This window comes from Hemiscyllium ocellatum, chromosome 23 (genome assembly GCF_020745735.1).
Source record: "Hemiscyllium ocellatum isolate sHemOce1 chromosome 23, sHemOce1.pat.X.cur, whole genome shotgun sequence".
Classification (NCBI taxonomy): Eukaryota; Metazoa; Chordata; class Chondrichthyes; order Orectolobiformes; family Hemiscylliidae; genus Hemiscyllium; species Hemiscyllium ocellatum.
The window spans coordinates 36,542,508-36,566,999 of NC_083423.1; the positions used below are offsets into that span (position 1 = coordinate 36,542,508).

The window sequence follows — 24,492 nt, forward strand, 5'->3', positions numbered from 1 at the left end:
AGTTTTAGAAAACATTGCCATAAAGTTTTCAGTAAAGTTTTAAAGTGAAGTATAGGTCAGGGATACACTTTTAAATACTTAGTGTCAAAATTCTTCTTTAAACAATTCTTCACAATAAAGAATGGCCCTTTCTAACTACTGAGATCTCTGTATGTTTGCGACTTTGCACATTCAATTTGGAAGGGATTAAGTATGTGCTATTCTGCACTTCAGAATTCCACTTTTTCATTCAGATGCTGTAAAAACATTACATCTGTAATTGCTTTTACTGCACCAGGTACATTGAGTATTCATATGCCAGTAGGTATTAAAAAGAGGCATTTCACAGATTCACCAAAAACACATCCAATAGTCTTACAATTCCCAAATATTGCAAGAAATGCCATAGCAATGAATGCCCATTTGAACTGCTTTGAACTTAAAAGCTGCTGAAAAGAATCGCATGCTCCTACTACATAGCAGTCCTGAAGGCAAAAGGAGGACATTACAAGAGTTTCCTAAACCTGAGGAAGTGAAACACCAATCTTTCAACAACTGATTAAGTTATTATGAAACAGAAATAACAAAACGCTATAAAGTATCAGAGTAGCCTTTTTGGAATTGGTTGAGAAAAAAGCTTCTTCTGAAAATCTCTCAATCATTCTCAACATTCACGGATGACGCCATGTTGCTAATCATTAACTTTAATGAGTAATTATTTGTGTCTCACAGAGGGATCCTAACAAGTAAATATTTTCATGTTCTATCCTGGAAAATGAAATCATTATTCGTTATTCATGACAATAAAAGTAAACATTTCAGCACAACCTTTCAACAAACCTGTCTTGAATTAAAAAGATTTTGATTGATTAAAAACAATTATGAGGAAATTGTCTTTCAGTACTATTTTGTGCTTGCGCAATATTTAAATATATTGTTGTTATTGATTTTTCAGACTGAGCACAGTTTCAGTTTTTCAAACATAATCTAGCTGCCAGTAATCATGTCAAAATAATTGTTACTAAAACCATACATCAACCTCTATAAAGCATTTCTCTAAATAGTGTAAGCTTCATAAGGAATATATCAAGACATCGGTTGAAAATTTGCTGAACAAAGATACTTTGTTGACATTTTCCATCAATTTAAGAGGGGGCTGGGGCAGAAGGGTTCAACCATAATCAAAAGTGTCTTTCTGTTTCACAAATGCAATGTAAAGATCAAAACAAACACCCTCAAGCATGATTAATCATCTCAGTCATCGATTTGTTTCCTCACTGGGTTGATAACAGGCAGACTCAAGAAACATAACGGAACCCAGGATAAATATTCTGAAGCTGGAACAATGTGTGGAAACTCCATCTAAAAAGCGTGCCAAAAAAAAATTGGTATCTTTTATGCACCACTAATGTGTCGAACATAGTAAAGAAATTTGCCTGTAGTTTCTGTTATGTATAGACACGAAATTCCAGCATTTGTTAATTGATCTGAAATTACTGCACAAAATTCTCAGCAGATTTTGCCCAAAAGAGAATTCAAGCAACATGTGCCAAAATAAAATCAATTAATTTGTGAGGTTAAACCACCATTTTTAAACACCAAAGATTTTATCTTGTGGTTTATTTCAGTTACAGATCACAGTTGTATTTACAATAATGTAAGTAGCATAATCACAAACAGCCTCGGCACTGCACAATTCCTAAATTGCACTGTGAATGTTTCACTGCAATAGTTAAGTATCTGAATCACCTTAGCAGAAAGTAGACCTTAAGGCCTTTCTGACGTTGTCCCTGGGGGAAGGAAAAAGGAAGACCATGGCATTACAAAGACTGTGTTCTACAATTCCTGTATGTGAGATAGCCACAGATAATAAGTGCTATGATAGTGTCTTTGGTATATTACAGTTGAATGACTGGACATCACTGTAACTGGAAAGAAACAATCCATTAGAAAACTAATTAATTTTCAATCTTAAACCAGACTATACAAGAAATATTACATAATTGATCTTAAAGCAACATTTTACATGAAGACAAATATTTCAGATATTTAGCAATAGCAGATTTTAATAAAGAGGTCATAAATAGTTCATTTATGGGTACATTTCATTAATGTCAGGCACTATTTCAACTTCGGTAAATGGTCATAGGAAATCAACAGTGATTTTATAATCCTACTGCTTAAAGTTAGCTGTCTTTTCTGGATTCAAGTAAGCTATTTTGAAGAGTGCGATGACAATCCTCTGTAAATGGGCTCTTTCCTTGAATTGACAGCCCAAAAGACTTTATCAATTCCCTATATCGTGTGGCACAATTATATTTGCTACGGCCTGAGTTAAGGCAGAATCTTGTGCTCCCAAGCACCTTGACTAAAAATAAGAAGGGGCAGATAAAAATAAAGCCAATCCTCAGAAGAATATTCAGAAAGACTCAGATACCATTATATTCAAAATATCCCATCCTTAAGCAAAGGAACTTGACTTATTTCTTCATCGTTAGCTTACCCATTAGCGATGGCAGCTTGCCTGCAGTTTGATATAAGCGGTGAAAAATTTACATAAAATTGATACTTGTATTTTTTGTTTCTAAATGAGCAAAATAACTCAATTACAGCATTAAATACAATATGCCAAGTCCAGATGAATGGGGTTAAGGTTACAACAAAGAACTGAGACACTGATGAAAAATTAGAACTTTCATATTTAAATTTCTTTTCTCTTATTTGGTCTCATCGTTTGTAGTGATTCGGTGCATCTGCAAATGCATATTTGAGTCTGTAAGCCTCTGCGAGAAGAACACTGATTTCCTCGTTCCCCCAGTGCATTGTGGGTAAGTTCTGCAGAAGAATCATCAGTCCCTGCAACAGGAAAAGACAAGCAGAATAAATGACAATGGCACAAACTGCAAAAATCTTCCCTCTTTCTGAAATTAGGCAGAATTGAAGCAGAAATGGTATGGGAAATCTTAGATATAAGTGGCAAGGTCAAGTTCAAAATCATGAGTGTGAAAAATGAAGCAAATGTATAATTACATTAATACATCAAACGTGTGGAAAACATCCATTGCGAAGTAATTTAAAGAACCAAACATTGAGGAAATGATCATAATCTGAAAAAACCTGAAAGTTGAAATGACGCTGCACATTTCAGTCTTCACCATCCATGTGATATATTTCCTAACACTGAACTTCCTTGGTATTTGAACAAGGACAGCAAAGCTGACAATTGCCATGTTTAGCCATGATGAAGTACAGCAGCAGTACTGGGCCATTAAGCTCTGAGCCTGGTGCATTAACGCGCTGATCCTCCCTCCACAGAACAGTCTTGATGACCAAATAGCTTTCAGCAAATTGCACTAGCCAATGTCATCAATGCTAACTTAAATTAGAAGTATTTCTGTGTCATTTACTTGTGATCATGATCTAGACAGACAATCAATTGGAACATCTCTGTTAAGTTAGAATATCAGCAGTTCGGTGTAATAAGCTTTTACACGAGTCCCAATTAAAATTTCAGTCTATTTTACTCAATTAATCTCATTACAATAAATTACATGGAATGCACAAGACAAACTCAAAAAAATTGTCTCAGTTTGGCCCATTCCTGTATTTATGCTTGAACCTCTTCCCAGCCTCTTCATTTAATCCTTATACGATGAATCTTATAGTTCATCCTTTGCTGCAGTAATGGACATTGGTTAGGCTACTTTTGAAATATTTGTGCAATTCCGGTCTCCCTCCTCGAGGAAGGATGCTGCCAAACGTGAAAGGGGTCAGAAAAGATTTACAAGGATGTTGCCAGGGTTGGAGGATTTGAGCTGGGGCTGTTTCCCCTGGAGCCTTGGAGACTAAGAGGTGACCTTATAGAGGTTTATAAAATCATGAGGGGCATAGATGGGGTAAATAGACAAGGTTTTTCCCCTGGCATGTGGAAATCCAGAACTAGAGGGCACAGGTTTAAGGTGAGAGGGACAAGATTTAAAAAGGAACCAGAGGGCAACTTTTTCACGCAGAGGGTGGTGCATGTATGGAATGAGCTACCAGAGGAAGTGGTAGAGGCTGGTACAATTAGAACACTGAAAAGGCATCTGGATGGGTAAACGAATAGGAAGGAGTTAGAGGGATATGGGCCAATGCTGGCAAATGGGACTAGATTAATTTAAATTATCTGGTCCAACTTGTCCATGCCGACCAAAGAGTCTGTTTCTGCGCTGTACATCTCTTATGACTCTACTACATTTATCTAGCTTGCCCTTACATGAACTTATTTGCCTCAGCTACTCCAAGTAGCACAGTTCTACAATCTAAGCACTTTGTGCGTAAAGCAGCTCCATTTAACTTTCCATTTGGATTTATTGATCATTGTTTACTATTTATGGGTTTTGGTTTTAAACTCCATGCACATCTACATTAACAAATCGTTTTGTACCCTTGAAGATCAGTCAAGCTACATCTAAATGTAATTATTTTTAAGCCTGTTCAAACTTTCCAAGTAGGTACAATCTTCGAACCTGATAGCATCTTTGCAAATTGTTTTTGCACCACAGTACCTACACCTTCATGACATTGATGAAAAAAACTTTAAATGGTCATCAGCCAAGAGCAGATGATTCGATGAATTCAGAAGGCACATGGTATGCCTGCCAATTTACTGGATTATTGTTAAAGGCTAAAAATCTCACCGATAAGGATGAAACAATGGACATTATCTAGATTTCAAGATAACACCTGATACTGTCCCACTTAACAGATTGATTCACAACGTATATGGGCATGACAAAGATCACAAAATATCAGACTAAATTCACACATTGCTGAAAAGGTAGACCAGGAAGACTTGTGCATTAAGAAAAGGAGGCAGTGCAGAAGAATTGTTCATAGCCATTGTCAGGACCAGTGTTGTTTATACGTTTTCTTTATAATTTGAGTATAGGAAATATTGTGAAATGGTACCTTTAGGTAGGAGTGGAAATGTCATAGTCAATACTGACAGAGCAGAAACAATTCGTAAAGGGGTTCAGTGATCATACGTGGTGAAGAAGCTGATGAGGTCACATTGAGTGTACTGGGTTTATTTGTCACTTTCTCTATCCAAGGAAATTGCTTTCAAGATGGCTTATTAATGTAATGCAGGTCTATTATTGTGAAAATCACTGCAGGTGGTTTGCAAAAATAGACTAAACAGATCAATGCTTCAATTTAAACACAGTAGTATATCACAATGCAATGTATAGACAGAGTTTTGGATCCCGGTTCACTAAGGGATTGAAATTTGTGTTTCCTGACTGTTTCTCTTTTAACTTAAATGCTACCATAACACATCATGGAAAGAAAATACCACTTACCTGTTCTAACCCCCATCTGTGTAATGTAAGTACTCTGCCATTGTGTTTAGTGTGATAGGTATCCATCTTAGTTCAGTGGCAACAATCATGTCTCTCAATCAAATAATTATAGATTCTTTCTCCACACTAGAAAGTTTAGCACATGATTGTAGCCAGTATTGAAGGCAATATAACAGTATTAGTGGAGCTGACTGTGGGATGAGATGTTAAACCGAGGCTATGCCTGCACTGTCAGATGGGTGTCAGAAATCCCAAACACATTCAAGAGAGAGCAGGGAAGTTCTCACAATGTCTTCTCCATCAGCACTCCTCAACCAATATCACTAAAACAGGAAGATAAAACTGAACTGCGGATGCTCAAGACCTGAAATAAACAAAGCTGGAGAAACTCAGCAAGTCTGACAGCATCTGTGGATAGAAAGCAGAATTACCATTCCTAGTCCAGTGACCCATAACTCTTTTCTCTTCACAGATGCTACCAGACCCATTGAGTTTCTCCAGAAATTTCTGTTTCTGTTTGTTTCACTAAAGCAGGTCATGGGATCAGTTATTTTATTGCCATTAGTGGGGAGTTCAGTGCATGGAAATTAACAGTAATACTTGCTACAAAACAGCAGCTAATACACTTCACTGTAACTTAATCCATTGTGAAGTGGTTTAAAGTCTTAAGGTCAGGAATGGCACTAGACAATTTCAATTTCTTTCCTGGATTGCACTATCGATCCAGAACTGCATTACTGTAGCAGTGGGAACGTGAGCTGAAATCTTAGTTTTGGGCATTCCATTTAGAAGTCAGAAAGAACTGAAAACCTCACTCATTTGGGGCTAAATTAATTTGTAACCACGCTGCGACCTAGTCAGACAATCACTCGAGAGCACTTCCTGTCAGTGAAGCGGATGCAAGTTTAAAATTCTGCAGCGACCTGTCATTATTTATCAGCAAGATGACGACACATGGTTCAAGTGTCCAATTCTCCATGCTCCGGTTTTGCTAAACAGATTTTTTTTTGAAAATGGAAAAAAGTTATTTTATTACTATTAAGATTGCCAAGTTTTTTTGTTCAATTTTATTGTGTACTTCTAACTTTTCTATTAACTGGACTCCTGAACTAATTATGACAACTATCTCGGAATAGTTTCCAAACCACCATTTATTAATGCAAGTTTAAAGGGATATGGAAGAGATGTGACGTTAACCATGAATAACACTAAGTAGAAGTAAAAGCTGTTGACATAAATTCATCTTAGCTCAGTGAAAAGCAGAGTAAATAATGGGATAAAATAAATGGATTCACTGTCAGTGCTGAAACCTGCGCTATCTATTTGAAAATGCTAGGTGTATGCCTTTTGTTTGAATCCAATGATGAATGTACAAAAACCACGTTGGGCAGTCTTGTAGAACAATTTTAATTTAAGGAACTTTTTCAGATAAAGCTACCTATTGCATACATTAGACATCTTGATTTATGATCCATGTCCAGTATGGAGCAAAATTAGTCTTAGAAAAAAAGTATCAAAATCGCAATACTACGTTGAGAAATTACCAAACATTAGAAACCGACAAGTCTATCTGATTCTGAACTTTAACACTTTACAAAATAACTACAGGACCATCTGTTTTAATAACAATATATCTCACTTCAACATTTTAAATAAAACTTCTAAAATCAGAATAGGGTGGCTTGCTAAAAGTCAGATTGCTAGGGAGTGCAACTGGGTGGATTAAACACGTTCAGTAACTGCAGACGGACCAACTCTCAGCATTGAAATGTCACGTCTCAGCACTCTGATCTCAGGGACAACTACTTTGACAACAAATATAGTAAGAGAAAAGAATTTTTCAAAAATCAGCCTGGGTAATAAAATATTCAATGGAAGAGACAGTAAGCCATATCCAAGTTGACTTCCTTAGAAGCAAGTATTCATGATAATATACGAAACAATTATAATTATGTTAAAAAATTTAAAACATTAATGTGCACATATAATTTCAGGACTTGTTGCTGAATTTTCAATGTTAGCTAACTGCTGCAATCTGTCACAATACTGCTGATAAAATAAACTTTAAGCTAACTGATGTAAGATCTAATTGTTATCCAAATCAACAAAAATGTATTTTTCCAATACATCCTTAAATAAAGATAGTTGTCTCCTTTTGTAATAAGTGCAACCACTAGCTATGTGACTGAAACTTACACAAAGGACCACAAAACAGATAAGTACAGTACATTAATTGTCACCTCAGTCGAACACAAAACTCTCTCGGCAAAACACAGTTGTGTAACTTAAGACATATATTTGTTCCCTGTACATAAACAGTTTAAAGACAATACAAGTAGACTGTTGTCCAACAATATCTAAAAGAAGAGCTTCATAATTTTAGCTAATGGACTACAAACGCATGGTCTGCAAGCCACTATTAAATTATACAGGATCTTTCCATTACAGTAATAGTATAATTTGTAAATTGCCTGGGTTTAGCAAACAATTATAATCAATTTTATTTATGTAACTCAATATTGTCCAATTCAATCTTCAATGCATCTAAGATAACGTTTGCAGTCATACATCGCACTTTAAAAAATGTATACAAAACAATCATGTTTAGCAAAATTCCATCAGTACAGTTTCAAAACCCAATTTCATACATCCAACAGAACTGGGATTCATTAATAAAACAGCAGTAGATCGTACTAAACCCACTGTATAGCAATAGCACTTTGGCCAGTTTCCTGAATAAAACCGCTAAAGTATCAAGATCTAAAATTTTGTTACACAAAGGTTTAAGATACATTTTGAAAAGATTTCCCAACAAGAGAGAAATGCGGAGTGCTCAAACTGTATTTATCTTACAATGTGGAGAATTTATAGACACACTTACACATGATTTTACTGACACTACAAATATTTTCTACAAAATGCTCAACTGGAAGTAACATAACGCTTTTAGAATTGGCATCAACAAGAATCTACAAAAGTTTATTTATTTTGAAATTGTCTGAATAATCATTAATTCATAACTGAATACTTTAGGTAATGTTTTTAAACTGATTTGAGAATAGAACGCTGATCAAAATATGCCAGAATTATTCAACAATTTCTTCGTTATGTTATAAGATATGAATAGATACATTGAACAGATGCGTATCTACTTATTTTGTTTCATTTCCTTTTGCATTCTGGCACACTACTACATACAATTCCCAGAATGAAGAGGGTGACAGCAACCCATTTCACAGTCTCAGCCAAAGCTAATTAAGTAGCTGGCAACTAAGAAGCACATGAAAACAGTTCAGTTAGACACCTCTTGAAATGTGCCTTCCTCCTTCTCTGTGGGGATCATGCTGCCTCCATTCTGAATCTTTACCCAAGTTGAAAACAGAAACAAGTCATGCAAGCAAACAGGTTTGAACATTTAACCCATCATTGCCTGTTACAGCAAAGGATTGTGCCAAACATCTGAACACTTTTTTCAGATAAGTTAGAGACACTTTCAAACTGATGCTCATTTTCATTCGGCAGCAGTTTTTAGAGTTGTATAATCTTCAATTTTGTAAATTTGGATGTGCATTTTATACATTGATAATGGGAGTTCGTTATTCATGCAACCATGAATGAAAAAACGAAGATGACAAGCTATCTCACTTTCTGAAAATCACTTGACAGTACTTTATTAGTTACATTGTGGAATTAAGGTGGGGAAGGGTCTTAATCTTTTAGGGTTGTTTCTGTTGGTAGAAAATGTAATGACAAATATAGAAAGCCTACATGCTAGCTGTAGCTGAAGTGTGATGAGGTTAATTGAATGATTAAAATTACAGAATTATTGTGGGGCACTGAAAGGTGAAGTGATTTAGAAAGTTGATTATTCAGAAATACCATATAATGTGCTTTACAGCACAAATCACTGTTGAGTGACCACGTAAAGAGAATAATGAAATATTTACTGATAAATGACACTTCGGTAATGGTTCCACTGCTAACAACTTCAATTAATTGAAGTGAGGATTAAATTAGTTGGTAATACATATTTGTAGGTATTGTACTTTATTATGGCCTGAATTTTGTAGCTGTAATGAGAGTGAAATGATCGTAGCTCATCTATATTGCAAATGTGAAAATTATAGCAAATTCTGCTCTTCCCATGTGCACAGTTACACCTGGAAATCTAGACATTGCTGTCAGTGATTCCCTAGATGTAGTCGACATACTCTTTAAGATCTTGACAGAAATCTTTTCAGATAACCCATTTGAGATGAATGTCCTTTTGTATGTTATAATCTTGCATTGATAACTCTTGATGAAGTTGCAACTTACTGAATACAGTGCAACTAAGCTTTAAAATTGGGTACAGAGTCATAATTATCCTGGAACAACCTCTCTGGTTCAGAAAACCCAATTTTATATTGGAATGTGATGCATCTCCACTCCAAGAAAATGATTCCCTTGGTTTTTCATGTAATAAAAATGAGCTGGTTCCTGATATTTTAGCCTCTTACTTAATGCCCAGTAGAAGTCAAATTTTTATTCCATTCTCTGTGAAATTATTTAAACATAAAGGGAAATCAGTGAGTTTTACTTTCTGATGCATTTTCTTTGAGAATTGTTCATGTGATTGGCTGTTAATTTTGACTGATGCACCAGCTGTGGGATTCCCTAGAGGTGGCACTGAAAACAACTTCACAATATGTGAAACCCACACCACAGAGATAGCTAATCTTTCTGGGTATCTTTCACTGAGGTCATCAGTGAGTCCAGACACTTGGTACTGACAGAATAATCTGGGCCATTATTTTTCAACAAGCTTGCAGCAATGGAATCACATCCCAAATATTCAGTGGACCAAATCAGAATATAAATCAAGTTGTAAAGCAAATAGAGTGCAGGTTCTGAGTACATAGATTCAAATCCCACCGCAGCAAATAATGAAATATGAATTCACAAAAAAGAATTTTAAAAAAGCTAGCCGAATGGCAGGTATATAACCACTTTTGACTGTTCACAAATGCTCTTCAGGGAAATGAATCTTATCTGAACTGGATGCCATGTGACACCAGAGCCAGAATATTTGGTAACTCTAAACTGCCCTCTGAAGCAGGCTAGCAAGCCACTCACTTGTAGAAAACTGCTGCAAAGTCTAAAGAAAGGAATGAAAATGAATAGCCCCAATTCCCCTCCAAGTCACAGACCAAGTTGACCTGATACTGTATGATTGTTCTTCCACTGGCCAAAATTCTGGAGCTCCCTTCCTGTCAACACTGTACGTATACTTATATCACAAGATCTGCAGTGGTACAACTCACCATCATCTTCTAACAGGCAATAAAAGGTAAAAAAAAATGCTGATGCAGTCATCTTATGAACAAATAAAAATACTCCTTGACACTGATCAATCTTCAGTCCCTTTAATTTCTCTAACATAATCTACTTTCTAATACAAATTTCCTTAATTCCTCCTTCTTTTTAGTCCCTTAGATCTCCAAATATGGGAAGACATGCATAAAAAGTAACTTCTTTGCCAGTTCCTTATTTCCAGTTATGAATTCTCATGATTCCACTTATAATGAACTCAGACTTGTCCTGGCCAATTGCTTTCTTTTGATGCATTTATAGAAGCTTTTACAGGCTGTTTTATGTTTTTTACTCAGTTACAGTAATACTCTATTCTCTCTTTGTTCATCAGTTTCTTGGTCGTCATTGCTGCATGCTAAACATTCTCCCAATCCTCAAGTTTACTGTTTTTTTTGGCAATTTTATAAGCCTTCTCTTTCATCTTATATAACTCTTAATTCCCTTTGTTCACCAACAGATGACTGTTTTGCAGTTTTGTGCCTTGAAGGTATGTACCGTTGCTATAAACTATGTAACAATCTGTTAAAGATATATATACACATTGTCTATGTACTTCACAATCCATCTCTCGTCAATTTGCCCCTCATACTTTTCATTATTCCCTTTGTTGAAAATTAACAAACAGACTTCATATTGAACAACCTCACTTAAAAACATATTGTAAATTTATTTCATATTATGGTTACTTGATCAGTAGTGTTACTGAACCTTCCTCAGAAATGGACAGTGAAGGTTCTCACAGCACATTATTCCATGACCTTCTAATTCTCTGTGCAATGCTCTACAAGGAATACTTGATTCAGGAGCTTTCCGAGCATAGTCAGAAGGAGATTTTTTAGCCCCTGCTTTCTTTGATACCCATGACTATAATGTTTGGCTCTGAAAGTATGCGTACATCAGGCTGATGTTCGACCAGTCTGTGGAACATCTCCCCTATTGATTGGAATATGGTTGTGTTTGAGGTGCCTCTGTTTAGCTTACATGTAGCTTATATCTAGACTTCCAAAGTTGAAGGTGACAGAGGTGATATGCTCCTGGTTCTTTCGCCTTATCAAATCATTCAACATAAGGTAAGAGCATAAGAATGAGGTGTATGAGTCAGCAATTCAGCCTCTCAAGCCTGCTCCACCATTTAAGACGATCATGGCTGATTTCATCTATGCTTCACCTTCACTTTCCTGCCTATTCCCTTTAACTCTTTAACCCATTAATAATTAAAAATTTGTCTATCTTCTCATATTTATTCAGCGTTCCGGTATTCACTGCATCTTGGGGTAGGGAAGTCCATTGATTCACAGCCTTTTCAGAGAAGTAATTCACCCTATTCTCTGTTTTAAATCTGCCACTACTTAACCTAAAATTATAACATCTCATTCTAAATTGCCTACTTTACATCAACTTTGTCAAACACCATTCACATATTATATACCTCAATGAAATCGCCTCTCATCCTTCTAAACATTACTGAGTGTTATTGGAGGGAAGGTACATGCACCAGCCGGTTTCGCAACAGTTTCTACCCTACGGTTGTTAGAATACTGAATGGGCTCTCAAACTCTTAGAAGTCACTAGTACCTGTGTTTTTGTTTTGTCGCTGTTTACCTATTATTTACTATCTATGCTACTTAACTCTGTTGCTCACAAGACAACACTTTTCACTGTGGCTTGGTACACGTGACAATTAATTCAATTCACGATATAGCAAGCTTTATCTTGTATTCTGTCCTGAACTGTGAAAGATGTTCTCAAACAGCCACTGTGGAAAGAATAGCAATATTTAAATAAGGACAAGTTTGAACTTTATAAAAAGTTTAGGAGTCTTGTTGAAGAGAGATACATTTTGTTGAAGCTTTTCTCTTGCACTCATCACATTGTTGTGCAAGAATACAAAGTTAAGGGGAAAGGAAATTATACTGCATGACAGCAGACTCATTGGTTGCTTTGTGGACTCAAAATGGCAGAGCCCTTGTCATGGCAAATGTATCATTATGTTGACTGACAGTTAACAGCCAAGCTTTGTTAAACTTTAAACTTGGCAAGTTGGCTCAGATCAGTCAGGAGATTGCGGAGACCAGTAAAATGACTGTCACCCGTATTCTTGGGTTAAAACAGATTCAGTGCATGTACATCTGCTTTCCGTCAACAAAGAACAGTACCCTGCAGCTTCTAGTACATGCAAGTGTGACACATTGCCAGCTAGACTGACAATCCTAAATTGATTGTCAGCATATTTCCATGGACATTCAGAAAGCTGCTAACTGCTTCGTGTTGCTACTATGTAAGGGCAACAAGAGAAGTGTTTACCACAGACAGGCTACTATCCTCAAGCCCAAGTGACTTTCTGCATATCACACACTGAGTGAGGTGGCTTATGCATTTCAATAGCAGTGTGATGCCAGGTATGTATGCCATATTTCCCAAAGACTAGTGGATCATGCCATTTCAGTTACTTGCAACAGGCAAGGTGCTGACTGTGACCTACTGCCTAATGTAAGATGTGATTCTGCATTTGGACAACATTTGTTGGATATTCCTTAATGTGACAGAAATTATACTGACAACCAATTTAGGATTGTCAGTTGGGCTCCCCTGCACTGGAAGCTGCATATATTAATAAACAGGGCCTTTTCTTTTGCAGACATAAAGAACATATATATGTAGTAGGATGAGCAAGAAAACATATTTCATGATTGGCTTAGTTTAATTTTAATCACAATTAAATTAACAGTAGTCAGTGCAGACCTTGAAACTGTAACATAATGTGACTCTGCTTAGCTTCACTTGACAAATTCATCATGGAATTGCAAACAGAATTAATACAATACTCTAATGTTTTAAAGTTATAGCAGGAAGGGATCTCTATTTAGTTTATATTCAGTCTTCCAAAGATGAATAAGAGAGAGGTGATATACTCCTGGCTTGCTAGACTTATCAAGAAACCATAACCACATACTGTTGTGTTATAAATTTGTGGAGCAATTAACTAAATATAACCTTTATATCAGAGTGAACATTATATTTCTTTTAATTCAACCTATTTTTTTCAATTCAACCTATTCAGAGATGTAACTACACACCTCTGGAGCAGGGAGACTTGAGTGTGGGTCTCCTGGTCCAGAGATAGGTTATCTACCTCTGGACCACAAAAGTTAACATTATAAAGCTCAAGACTATGTAATGAATAATATTACACAACCTTCCTCTTTTTAGCATCTGGTATGAACTTTCTATCTGTAGTACTTTCTGATCCTCTGTTTTAGTTTATAAATAGTCTTGAAGTTATAAGCAACTTTTCATACTATATGTCATGCTGTTAAAATATAAAGGGTAACCAACCGTTTCCAAGCATTCAATCTTCAGCTCATGGATGGCTCTAAGAAAAAGCCAATAATCAGTGACAAGTGTCTAATTTAACGGGAACTTCACCGACTGAGACATGAGCTCATTGAGTCCTGACGGCGTAAACCTCAATTCTCCCCAATAAAGTAGAACATTTAAAACTGTTCTCTTATTTGAGTAAAACATCAAAGCGACAATAACAAAATTCAGTGAAGAAGATGGATCCATGGACAACTGAAAATGAAGGAACCAGATGAGATAGTGAGAGGTAACAGTTAAGAGCAAATTAGAATTTTAATCATGCATCCCTTAAACCAACTAGCAACATGTCTTGCCTCGCCTCGGCCAGTAAGAACATAATGGTATAGTTGATCTTGCTGTGGCCTGCAATGTGCAATGAGTTAATAAGCAGCAGCTACAATCTTGTGTAGCAGTACTGTCCCCACCCCATCCAGGAGACCAGCGTTCAAGTCACATGAGTCCCGGAGGACCACCATAACTGTGCAAACGGGTTGATCAAAATGTGTTTTTATATCTTTCGGCTGCATGACTGCTGGATTAAGAAAGCTGTGTTGAGGGCCTCTTGTAGCATTGTGGTAGTGTCCTACCTCTGAGCTAGGAGGTTTGGGTTTAGGTCCCATCTGCTCCTCGAGTATGCCATAACATGTTGATTACAGAATATAAGTACACAAGTTTTCTGTGTCCAAGACACATAAGAAGTCTGACAGTGAAATAAGTCTGCTGTACATTTTGGAAATTGAAGGCTCTTGAGTCATTGCAGTGAGGTCAGAGACTCAGTATCAACTTAAGCTGAACTGAAAGCATGAGCTGTGGTACTTTGAGAAGGCTGTTGACCTACTTTAGTAAGTATTCTTGATATCCAAGTTACAATTTTAGGAGTTATTGCACTGGACTTTCTACTGATGCTTTATTGGTTAAAGACTCGATTGGGCGGCACGGTGGCTCAGTGGTTAGCACTGCTGCCTCATAGCGCCAGAAATCCTGATTCAATTCCTGCCTCAGGCAACCATCTGTGTGGAGTTTGCACATTTTCCCCATGTCTGTGTGGGTTTCCTCCGGGTGCTCCGGTTTCCTCCCACAGTCCAAAAATACGCAGGTTAGGTCAATTGGCCGCGCTAAATTGCCCGTAGTGTTAGGTGAAGGGGTAAATGTAGGAGAATGGGTCTGGGTGGGTTGCTCTTCAGAGGATCGGTGTGGACTTGTTGGGCCGAAGGGCCTGTTTCCACGCTGCAAGTAATCTAATCTAATCAAAGAAATTAATTTTGGAATTTGAATTTTAAAAAATGACACCTCAAACATGCAAAGCATTGAGCTTGTTTCAATAGAACAAAATAGATGAGATTCTGGATCAGTGGTGCTGGAAGAGTACAGCAGTTCAGGCAGCATCCAAAGTTCACTGGTCAATTTCTCAATACAGTATCCTGAACAATCAGAGACAACCTGCCTTGTTTAAAATTGACAAAGCTTAGCTGTTAACTGTCAAATCCCAACATCCCCACCAATCAGCATCAGTTTGTCAACCAACCAGTTATCTGTTCCCATGCAATATCAATGTTGATTGTTCTCCCTTTGAATTTGTATTCTTGCAAAATGTCCTTATGAGGGGGAGATGAAAAGATTGGATAAATTGTGACTTTTTCAGCTTTACTTTGGTCATGTACAAATATTTGGTATGAAGGGCATTCTTGGAAGCAGTTTTATCTGTGAAGGTATGATTGGTTTGCCAATGATAGACGGTACGGTCAGTCTAAGAATGCTGATCAGGGAAGAAAATAAGGAAAGAGATATCAAAGGAGGTCATAACATTTAAAAATGACTGCACCTGACTATAAAACCTGAGTTTAAAGTTTTCAGGTAAAGTTCCATTGATCATGAGGGATGCATTCTTGCAGAACATCTCAATCATTCAAATCTCAGACCTCAAACGTGATTTGTAATATAACTCAATAGTATTGGTTCAAGATGAAAAAGAACTGCAGATGCTGGAATCCAAGGGAGACAAACAGGAGGATAAAAGAACACAGCAAGCCAAGAAACATCAGGAGGTGAGAAGGTCAACACTTCGGGTGTAGCTCTTCTCAGGGCTAGGATTGGGTGTAAAGGGAGCTGCAGATAAAGGGGGTGCAGAAGTGGGGGAGGAGGGATGCAGGGGTGGTGAGGTAGGGATAGGTAAACACAGAGGGTATGACCTAGTTGGTTGATGGGAGGAATGAATCCGGTTGGTAGCATGAAGGAAGGGTCGATCAGAGGAGTGGAAGGGAGGGGTAGGGGCTGGGAAGGGAGTTGGGGAATGGGAAGGGAGGTTATTTGAAATCGAAGAACTCATGTTGAGTCCTCCAGGCTGTAAGCTGTCCAGGCAGAAGGTGAGGTATTATTTCTTCAATTTGCAGTCTGATTCACTTTAGCAATGGAGGCAGCCAAGGACAGTCATGTCGGAAAGGGAGTAGGAAGGGGAATGAAAATGGGCGGTGACTGGGAGGTCAGACAGGCCTCTGCAGATCCAGATGAAATGCTTGACAGTAATGCCCTTAGTTAACATTTGGTCTCCCTGATGTAGAGAAGACCGCATTGGGAGCAATAGATACAGTAAACCAGGTTGGAGGAGAGACAGGCGTACTTCTGTCTCATCTGGAGGGACTGTTTGGGACCCTGAATGGTGGTGTGCTGGTAGGTTTTGTTTTTTTTAAACAGTTGCAGGAGAAGATGGCTGGGGATTCAGGGGTGTTGGTGGGGAGAGTGGCACAAACCAAGGATTGGTGAAGGTTACAGTCCTTGCAGAAGGCAGAGAGGGTAAGATGTCCTTAGTAGTGGGGTCTAGTTAGAGTTAGCAGAAGTGTTTAAGGATGATATGTTGGATACGGAGACTGGTCAGATGGTAGGTGAGGATAAGAGGGACCTGCAAGAACTTGCTCCCATTCTCCCAATTCCTCTGCCTCCGCCACATCTGCTTGGAGGAGTAGACATTCCATTTCCAAGCATCCCAGATGTCCACCTATTTTGAACAACTTGCACTTCCCTCCTTGGTCATCCAGACAGTCCTCTACCACACCTCCTCTATTCCCTGCTCCACTGCTCTAAACCCACCCCCAAACACAATAAAGAGTCCACCTGGAATGTCTCCTCATCCAAGCAGAAGAAAATTGGGGCTAGGCAATAAACCAGGCCTAGCAGTGACACCCAAATGTCAATCTCTGAGTGTTCAAAATTTTGTTTAAATGTGCACATTTTTGCTGGAACATTTCGATATCTTATCTAGCTTAAAGGATAGATATAGAGACCCTTCGGTCCAACCCGTCCATGCCGACCAGATATCAACAACATCCAATGTATCAGGGAGTTCAATAAGGCATGCATGTAATCTAGAAGACCAGAAGTGCCCTGTTGTAAAAGGAGGCACAAATGGGTCAAGATGATATGAATGATAACATCTGAGGTAGTACAGCTGTACTTACCATTCCACCATTCTGCTATAAAATGAGATAATATACTAGCTTTGTGATTCACTGCTGTATCTAGATAAATCTGAACCGGTGTATTTAATATTTAATCACTACTTAGAAATTTCAAGATAGCAAATCATCACTTGAGAGAAAGAACTTAGATGCAGTTCAAGTTACAGTGAATCTCATTAAAACCCACCATTAATATTAATGCAGTGCAAAAATGACTTTTAAGTATTTTGTGTGGAGGGGCTAAGCGAATTAGTGAGTGATGTACTATGTACTTCATTACAATCAGTGCACAATACAACAACTTAATCCACTAGATTCAGCTGCTGCCTAATTTTCCGGCATTTAGTGTCTTTTCCATGTAAACGCATTTACAAGGCTATCATTTTACTTGGCAAGTCTCTGAAATTAGATGACACTATGTAAAATTAGCTGCTAAACTAGGCACAACAGAACGAGTTGGAAAACAGATGTTGCGATATTCATAGCATCGCTTAATGATGGAACACTTTATTCCAAAACAAGGGATGTTAGTTACCAAAGAATATAATTGTTCTCAAGGAAAATATTTTCCTTTGATTTATTGCATCCTCTTGTACATTGCTGTCATTTAAGAAGTTTGTAAGATAGAAAAAAAGAAGAATTCTTCCTGCAAATTCAGCTTGCTCTGTTTAGGGTTAAGAGATCTTTGGAGAACATTGAACATTGTTATATTACCTTTGTCCCTTCAGTAAAAAAAAAGAGACAGAAACAGATTGTGTTGCAATTAGAAAACCGAAATGATCAGTCAGGAAGGTATGAGTCCACTGTCACACAGTCACAGAATGTGTTTTACTGAGCAGACACCAAATGTAGTAGCTGCTGCAAATTGGACACTATCTTCACCATTATGTAGTATGTAATTGTATCAGTGTACAAAAAACCAAATGAGGAGACAATAGCTAGTCTGATCTTCAAGTAACTGGTTCAACTTAATGGAACTGACATGATTATTCACTAATGTATGTGACAATTTCATTAGGGAAAAACTGCATGAATATATGCATCATACCAAAAAGGCAGCATGCTGGAATTAAATTACTTACAATAGTTTTCAAACGAAACAGACATTTCAATGAAATAGATCACAGGGCAACAGAGGTCTGAACATATTTGTAAGGGTCTACTATTTGAGGTACTATTCAACATTTTTTCCAGACTCATTTGTACACTTTTGCTGGGCCCCTGGCTGTTGAACTGACAATTAATCCTTATTTGTACTTAAATTATTCTCTGAACCAAAATTCTTCCCAAAGCCATTCAACATCTCAAATTTTATAAATAGAACATTATTTTAACAAATTGACATTTAAAAGGGCAACAGGGCTTTGTAGTTTCACTGTCTGACAATGCACTTTGACAAAATGTACAAAAAAAACTTATATTCACTTTAGTCCACAGCCTGCTGTGTTTTTGCAAAAAAAGAACCATTTCAATTCTGAGGAGCAAAGTCACCCAAATCCAGAAGAAGTGTTTGAACTTGAGTTAGGACCCGAATGATTCAAAGTTATACAGTACCTTTTATACTTAGCTTTATCTACAGATAGCAAAACATTGAATAAGTTCAAAGCTCTGCAATTTCATTCAATGTCACTTCAACAACTAACAGGAGACAGCAACTTAATTTCCCCAGAATGATGGACATGCCCAGAGTCTCAATGAAATGTCTGGGTGCTTGCAAGTCTTTCTGGCCAGAGCTACGGAGTGCATGACCCACCTTGGCTTCCTCTGCAGGTCATCAGCATCACAGATGCCAGTTCTCAGCCAATTCAATTAATGCCACCATTAAGTTGCAGTATTAACCTATTAATTATAAATATTAGTGCTTTAACCATAATGGTACAACAAGCATTTAGTAGAAAAAAGCAGAGAGATTACTATTTCATTTTTTACTTAAATAAAGTGACCTCAAAATGATCATACTTCATTATGAGTTCCTACAGGGAGTTTATAATCCACAGAGGTCATCACAGTTCACACTGACCCACTACAATCCAATCAAGCCTTCACTCAAAGATTTCCCATATCAGTTACAGGAACTGATCAAAAGAAAAAAAGCCAAGGCTAACATTTCCCTCACCTGACCCTGGAACGTGAACAATGATGATGCCACCGACATTCCCCCAGTTGAAATCAGCCAAATAAGCAAACCCCATGCATCAAATCTGTCTCCTTGACTCCACAAAATACCATGCTGTAAAATTAATTTCAACGCAGCATCATGGCTCCTTCCTTAATTCATCCAAGATACATTATTAGCAAATCTTTTAGACACTGAAATTTTTAAAAGTTATTCATTCATGGGAAGTGGACATTGCCAGCATTTATTTTCCACTCCTAATTGCCCCTTGACTGAAGTGGCTTGCTTGGACCAATTCAGAGGACAGTTAAGAGTCAACCACATTGCTGTGGTCTGCAGTCACATGTAGACCAAATCAGGTGAGGGTGATCCTTTATGAACCTGGTAGGTTGACAATTGACAATGGTTACATTTCACTAACTTTTAATTCCAGAAAATTCCCCATTCGCCATGCTGGGATTCAATTCCATGTTCCCAGTAGAGTCGTATAGGGTTCTGGATTACTAACTCAATGACTTTACCACTATGGAATTAACTCCCAAATGCATTTTTACAGCTAGAAATAACTTGCTAAATTCTTCCTTTCAGCAACTGTTTTATTGCATTGGCTCACCAGTTATAATTTAGGAAGAAATGGAGTTGGAGATGACTAAGTATCTATTGACCCAAGACAGGGCACACATCGTTGCCATTAATCACTCCGGAATTTCTGTTGTGAGTTCTGTTTTTCAACTTTTCCAAGAACCACTAACAGCAACAACCGCAAAGTTAAGAAGGGATTACAGTGCATTGCCATGCTTGTAATCCCCGCACTGCGCCCCCCCCCCCACTCAAACATAGAATAAAGATAAATACAGCACAAATCTCACAAAGTTTAGTATTTATAACAGAAATGAATAACTACAAGTTTTAAATATATGGTATTACAATACTGTATCACATTTTATTCATGCTGCAAATCTATACATGTAACGATAATAAAGATGAGACCTCATGAGACCTCAAATCAAATCACAAATGAAACACAAGATAGGAATACTGTACTGAGGCAGTGAACTGTCATGCAAGTGAAAGGTGGACTTTACTTTTATGAACACAGGTATCCTGAAAAATCTCACCTTTGAAATACACACACAAAGGAAGTAAACAAAATAAATACATTTTTTCAAAGCAAAGTCTGAAAACATTGGTCTAAATGGAATTTTTATTTGTCATATGATAGACAAACAAGAATATTCAGAATAAAATGTTTCAAACAGCAAAGATGAGGAGAAAAATCTATTCAAATGTTTGGATGATAATGATTTTACAAACAATGAAGTAAAGCAAAGTAAAAATTTTAAAAGTTACATGGATTGGCAGCATTCAACAGAGTCCTTGAAGACCACTAGCTTGTCTGTTGAAGACTTAAAACAACTGATTGTTCTGTCCACAGTGCTGCTGTCAGTATGTTGGGTTCAGATTTAAAAAGATGTAGAACAGATGGTAGGCCCGCGATTTGCATATCAACATCCTGGGGGGCATTTTGCAACTGCACTGGACCAGTCATACAAAACCAGGTTGGAAACTGGGATACCTTCAGCAAATAGTTGAAGTAACACACCTCTAGATTCCAAAAGCCTATGCTTCATTAATGAGATATAGTCCGAAACATAATAGAATACTCCCAGATTTGCATGGGTGAGAACAACTCCAGCAACACTCAAGACGTTTAGCACCATTCAGGACAAAGTAACTCCCTTGATCCATCAGATTAAACATTCATTTCCTCCGTCACATGCACAAGTGGCAGCAGGATATTCTACATACAAGCTGCACTACAGAAACTCACCGTGTCTCTTTTGACACCACCTGTCAATCTAAAAGGACAAACTGATGTATGAAAATATGTCTGCCAAATTCCCCTCCCACAACCATTCCACACCAACATGATTTGGAAATATATCACCACTTCTTCAACAAAAACGGGGAACAAAACCTGGAAGTGCTTCCTCACACCACTGTGGGGAACCCACATAAGAGAAACTGCCGCAGTTTAAGGAGGAGATTCAATACCACCTTCTCAGCAGATATTAAGGATAGGCAACAAATGCTGGCATTGTCAGTACACACATTTCTCGTGAAACAATCTAAACTAATTGCAGGAATTAAGAAGCCATTCTATCTTAGAAGTTTGATTTTAAAACTGTCTTCTGCAAAATATTGTGCTCAATTATTTTTGCCACTGAAGACATTATGTCCTTTTCATCATATCCCATGTTATGCTGAACTTTGTTCAATAAATGTCAAATTTTGTGAATACAAATATGTCCTTATAAACTAAAAGTATACATAACATCAATTGGGACAGACAACTCGATGTAATTTGTGACCCCCATCAAACTGGTTCAATGCTATTTAATCTCATTCTCTTACAATGGAATGAATGTTTGGAATAGGTACTCATTATTTTTGATGATCACCTAACTGGTCAACAGATTAACTGTTTGTGACAAGTGTAAGAAAATAGCTTTAAATGATTTACTGAAACACACAAATTTACACTGCTTGTGGTACATATTCATACATTTATTTTAATAATATCAGCAAATAACTTGCAATAAAACACAATCAACTCTGCTAGAAGATACGGAGAAGATAACACAGCACCAACAGTCATTGAGGTTCTCACCATTTCTTGAACCAGTGAACGCAACACACTGGCATGCCTCTAAAACGACAGACAATTTGTCATGATCACTGTGATTTAGTTAATTAAAGATCCTGATGACTAACACTTGCTTTTGTGTTTGTTGGAATGTATGTTCACTTGGAAAGCTCTGGTCCAACAAATTGAATAAATGCACAGAATGGTGGTCCAGTGAGAACAGCTTTGAGCTTAGGAAGACAATGAGAATTTTAAAAAAATTAAAAGTCAAGTTTGTTCAATGTCGAACAGATGAAAGTAAACATGCATATTGTAAAAAATGAACCAGATTTAGCAGATTTGTATGATGCCTTACAGAAACAAAAAGCACAGAAACGGAATTGTGCTGGGCCCATTTGTACATGTCCAGGGATTGTGCCTAAAATCATGGACAACACTCTCACTTTATGTCGATCAACCTAACGAAGCCTGTTGGCCAATTCATACTGGTCAGGGACAAGCTCCACTGAGATTGGACAACATGGATCAATGCATCAGGATGATGTTGTTTCATTTGGAAACTTATAATTTTGGCTTACAGATATTTTTGAGAAAATTCACTCACTGAAAGTTGATGACACAACTGGCTTGCATTTGCTCTGGTGATAACTGACAAACAACTAAGGACTGAAACTTAAACTGGAAATATGACAGAGGCAGGTTCGACACAGGCATTTGAGAGGGCATTGATTTTTTTTAGATTAGATGATATGATATTACTTACAGTGTGGAAACAGGCCCTTCAGCCCAACAAGTCCACACCGACCCTCCAAAGAGCAACCCACCCAGACCCATTCCCCTACATTTACCCCTTCACCTAACACTTCTGGCAATTTAGCATGGCCAATTGACCTAACATGCATATTTTTGGACTGTGGGAGGAAACCCACACAGACATGGGGAGAATGTGCAAACTCCACACAGACAGTTGCCTGAGGTGGGACCCTGGACTGTAACAGTGTGCAAGAATACGGGAGAAAGGCAGATTTGCTCTAGATAATAGAAATTCCTATTACAGAATTGCTCAAAAATTAAATGAAAAATCAGCTCAAACAGTTTGCATTGGTGTTTATTCTGCAGAAACCCTGGTCCTTATCCCACATATCTAACTGTCTCAATATCCCTTCATGCTCTTGTGGTTTAACTAGAAAGTAACACCTTCTTAGGGTTATTGTAGCTAGTCCTCTGGGCAAAAGACCCATATTCAAGTACTACCTGTTTCTGAGGTGTGGTTAGAATAAGTCTGAACAGGTTGATTAACATATTCATAATCTATCTTAGATGTGGGTAGGCTTTCTGCTTTAACCAGCAGCTCTGCAAGTGAAGAGTGAGAAGTGCTTTACAAGTCAATCTTAAACCAAATGACAAGAGTAAACGATGAGGGTAACCTAACTGAAGAAATGCATGCCCAAATGATTATATCTAGACTGTCAACACTTGAATTCACAAATGAAAATAGCACACTGCTAAATAAAGTCAATTGGCAATACAATGTTTGAAAAAACTTTGATAGGAGCCTGATTAATATTTCCTCTGGCATAGTAAGAACAACAAACCTTTTAATATTAACACATCATGTTGATTACACTTTTTTTTTACAAAGAATGACTAAAAAGACATCAGAAGTCATGTAAATAGTTACATAAATATGGAAATGCAGAGCAATCTGTTATTAGTTTGGGCTGCCAATGTGCATAATTTCAGAGGTTAATGCTGAAGAATATTCAAAGTTGGTATTGGCTTTGCCAATTCTTCTAACATTCTGAAAGATCACTATTCAAAATACAATGGCCGCAGAGTTGTACGTTGGGATATATGAAATTCCCAACACAGCAGATTCTGTGGGAACATCCTGAGAAATTGAAGGATGTGATGGGCATGTGCCTGGAACCAGCTGAATAAGTCATTTAAAGGCAGAGAATTTAGAATGTTCCAGGAAAAGTTAGACTATTAAAAACCCAGTCTAACTCCTATTAAGCTAATCAAGGCTAAATATTAACCATCCGTCAGGACCTGCTCAACCTGCAGGACCCGATATCCAACCTCAACACATGCCTGAAAACCTGCCAGGCCAACAAATCTCTCACCTACCTACCTGAACACATCACCCCCATGCCACCTGCCTCACTGCACCACACTGCTGGAGCCCTGCCCAATCTACCCCTCCACCAATCTGCACTGCAATAGCCAACTACCACCTCACCT

General features: G+C 37.6%; 1 protein-coding gene across 3 annotated transcripts in view; it reads right to left on the reverse strand.

The window, feature by feature from the left end:
- Positions 1 to 1,584: 1,584 nt before the first annotated feature.
- tbc1d22a (TBC1 domain family, member 22a) overlaps positions 1,585 to 24,492 on the reverse strand; it is a 391,538-nt gene continuing 368,630 nt past the window's right edge. For all 3 annotated transcript variants that reach the window (XM_060843181.1, XM_060843180.1, XM_060843179.1), the window contains one exon: positions 1,585 to 2,835. In XM_060843181.1, the coding sequence (XP_060699164.1) occupies positions 2,707 to 2,835 (129 nt within the window). In that variant the 3' untranslated portion in view covers positions 1,585 to 2,706. The remainder of the gene's footprint in view (positions 2,836 to 24,492) is intronic.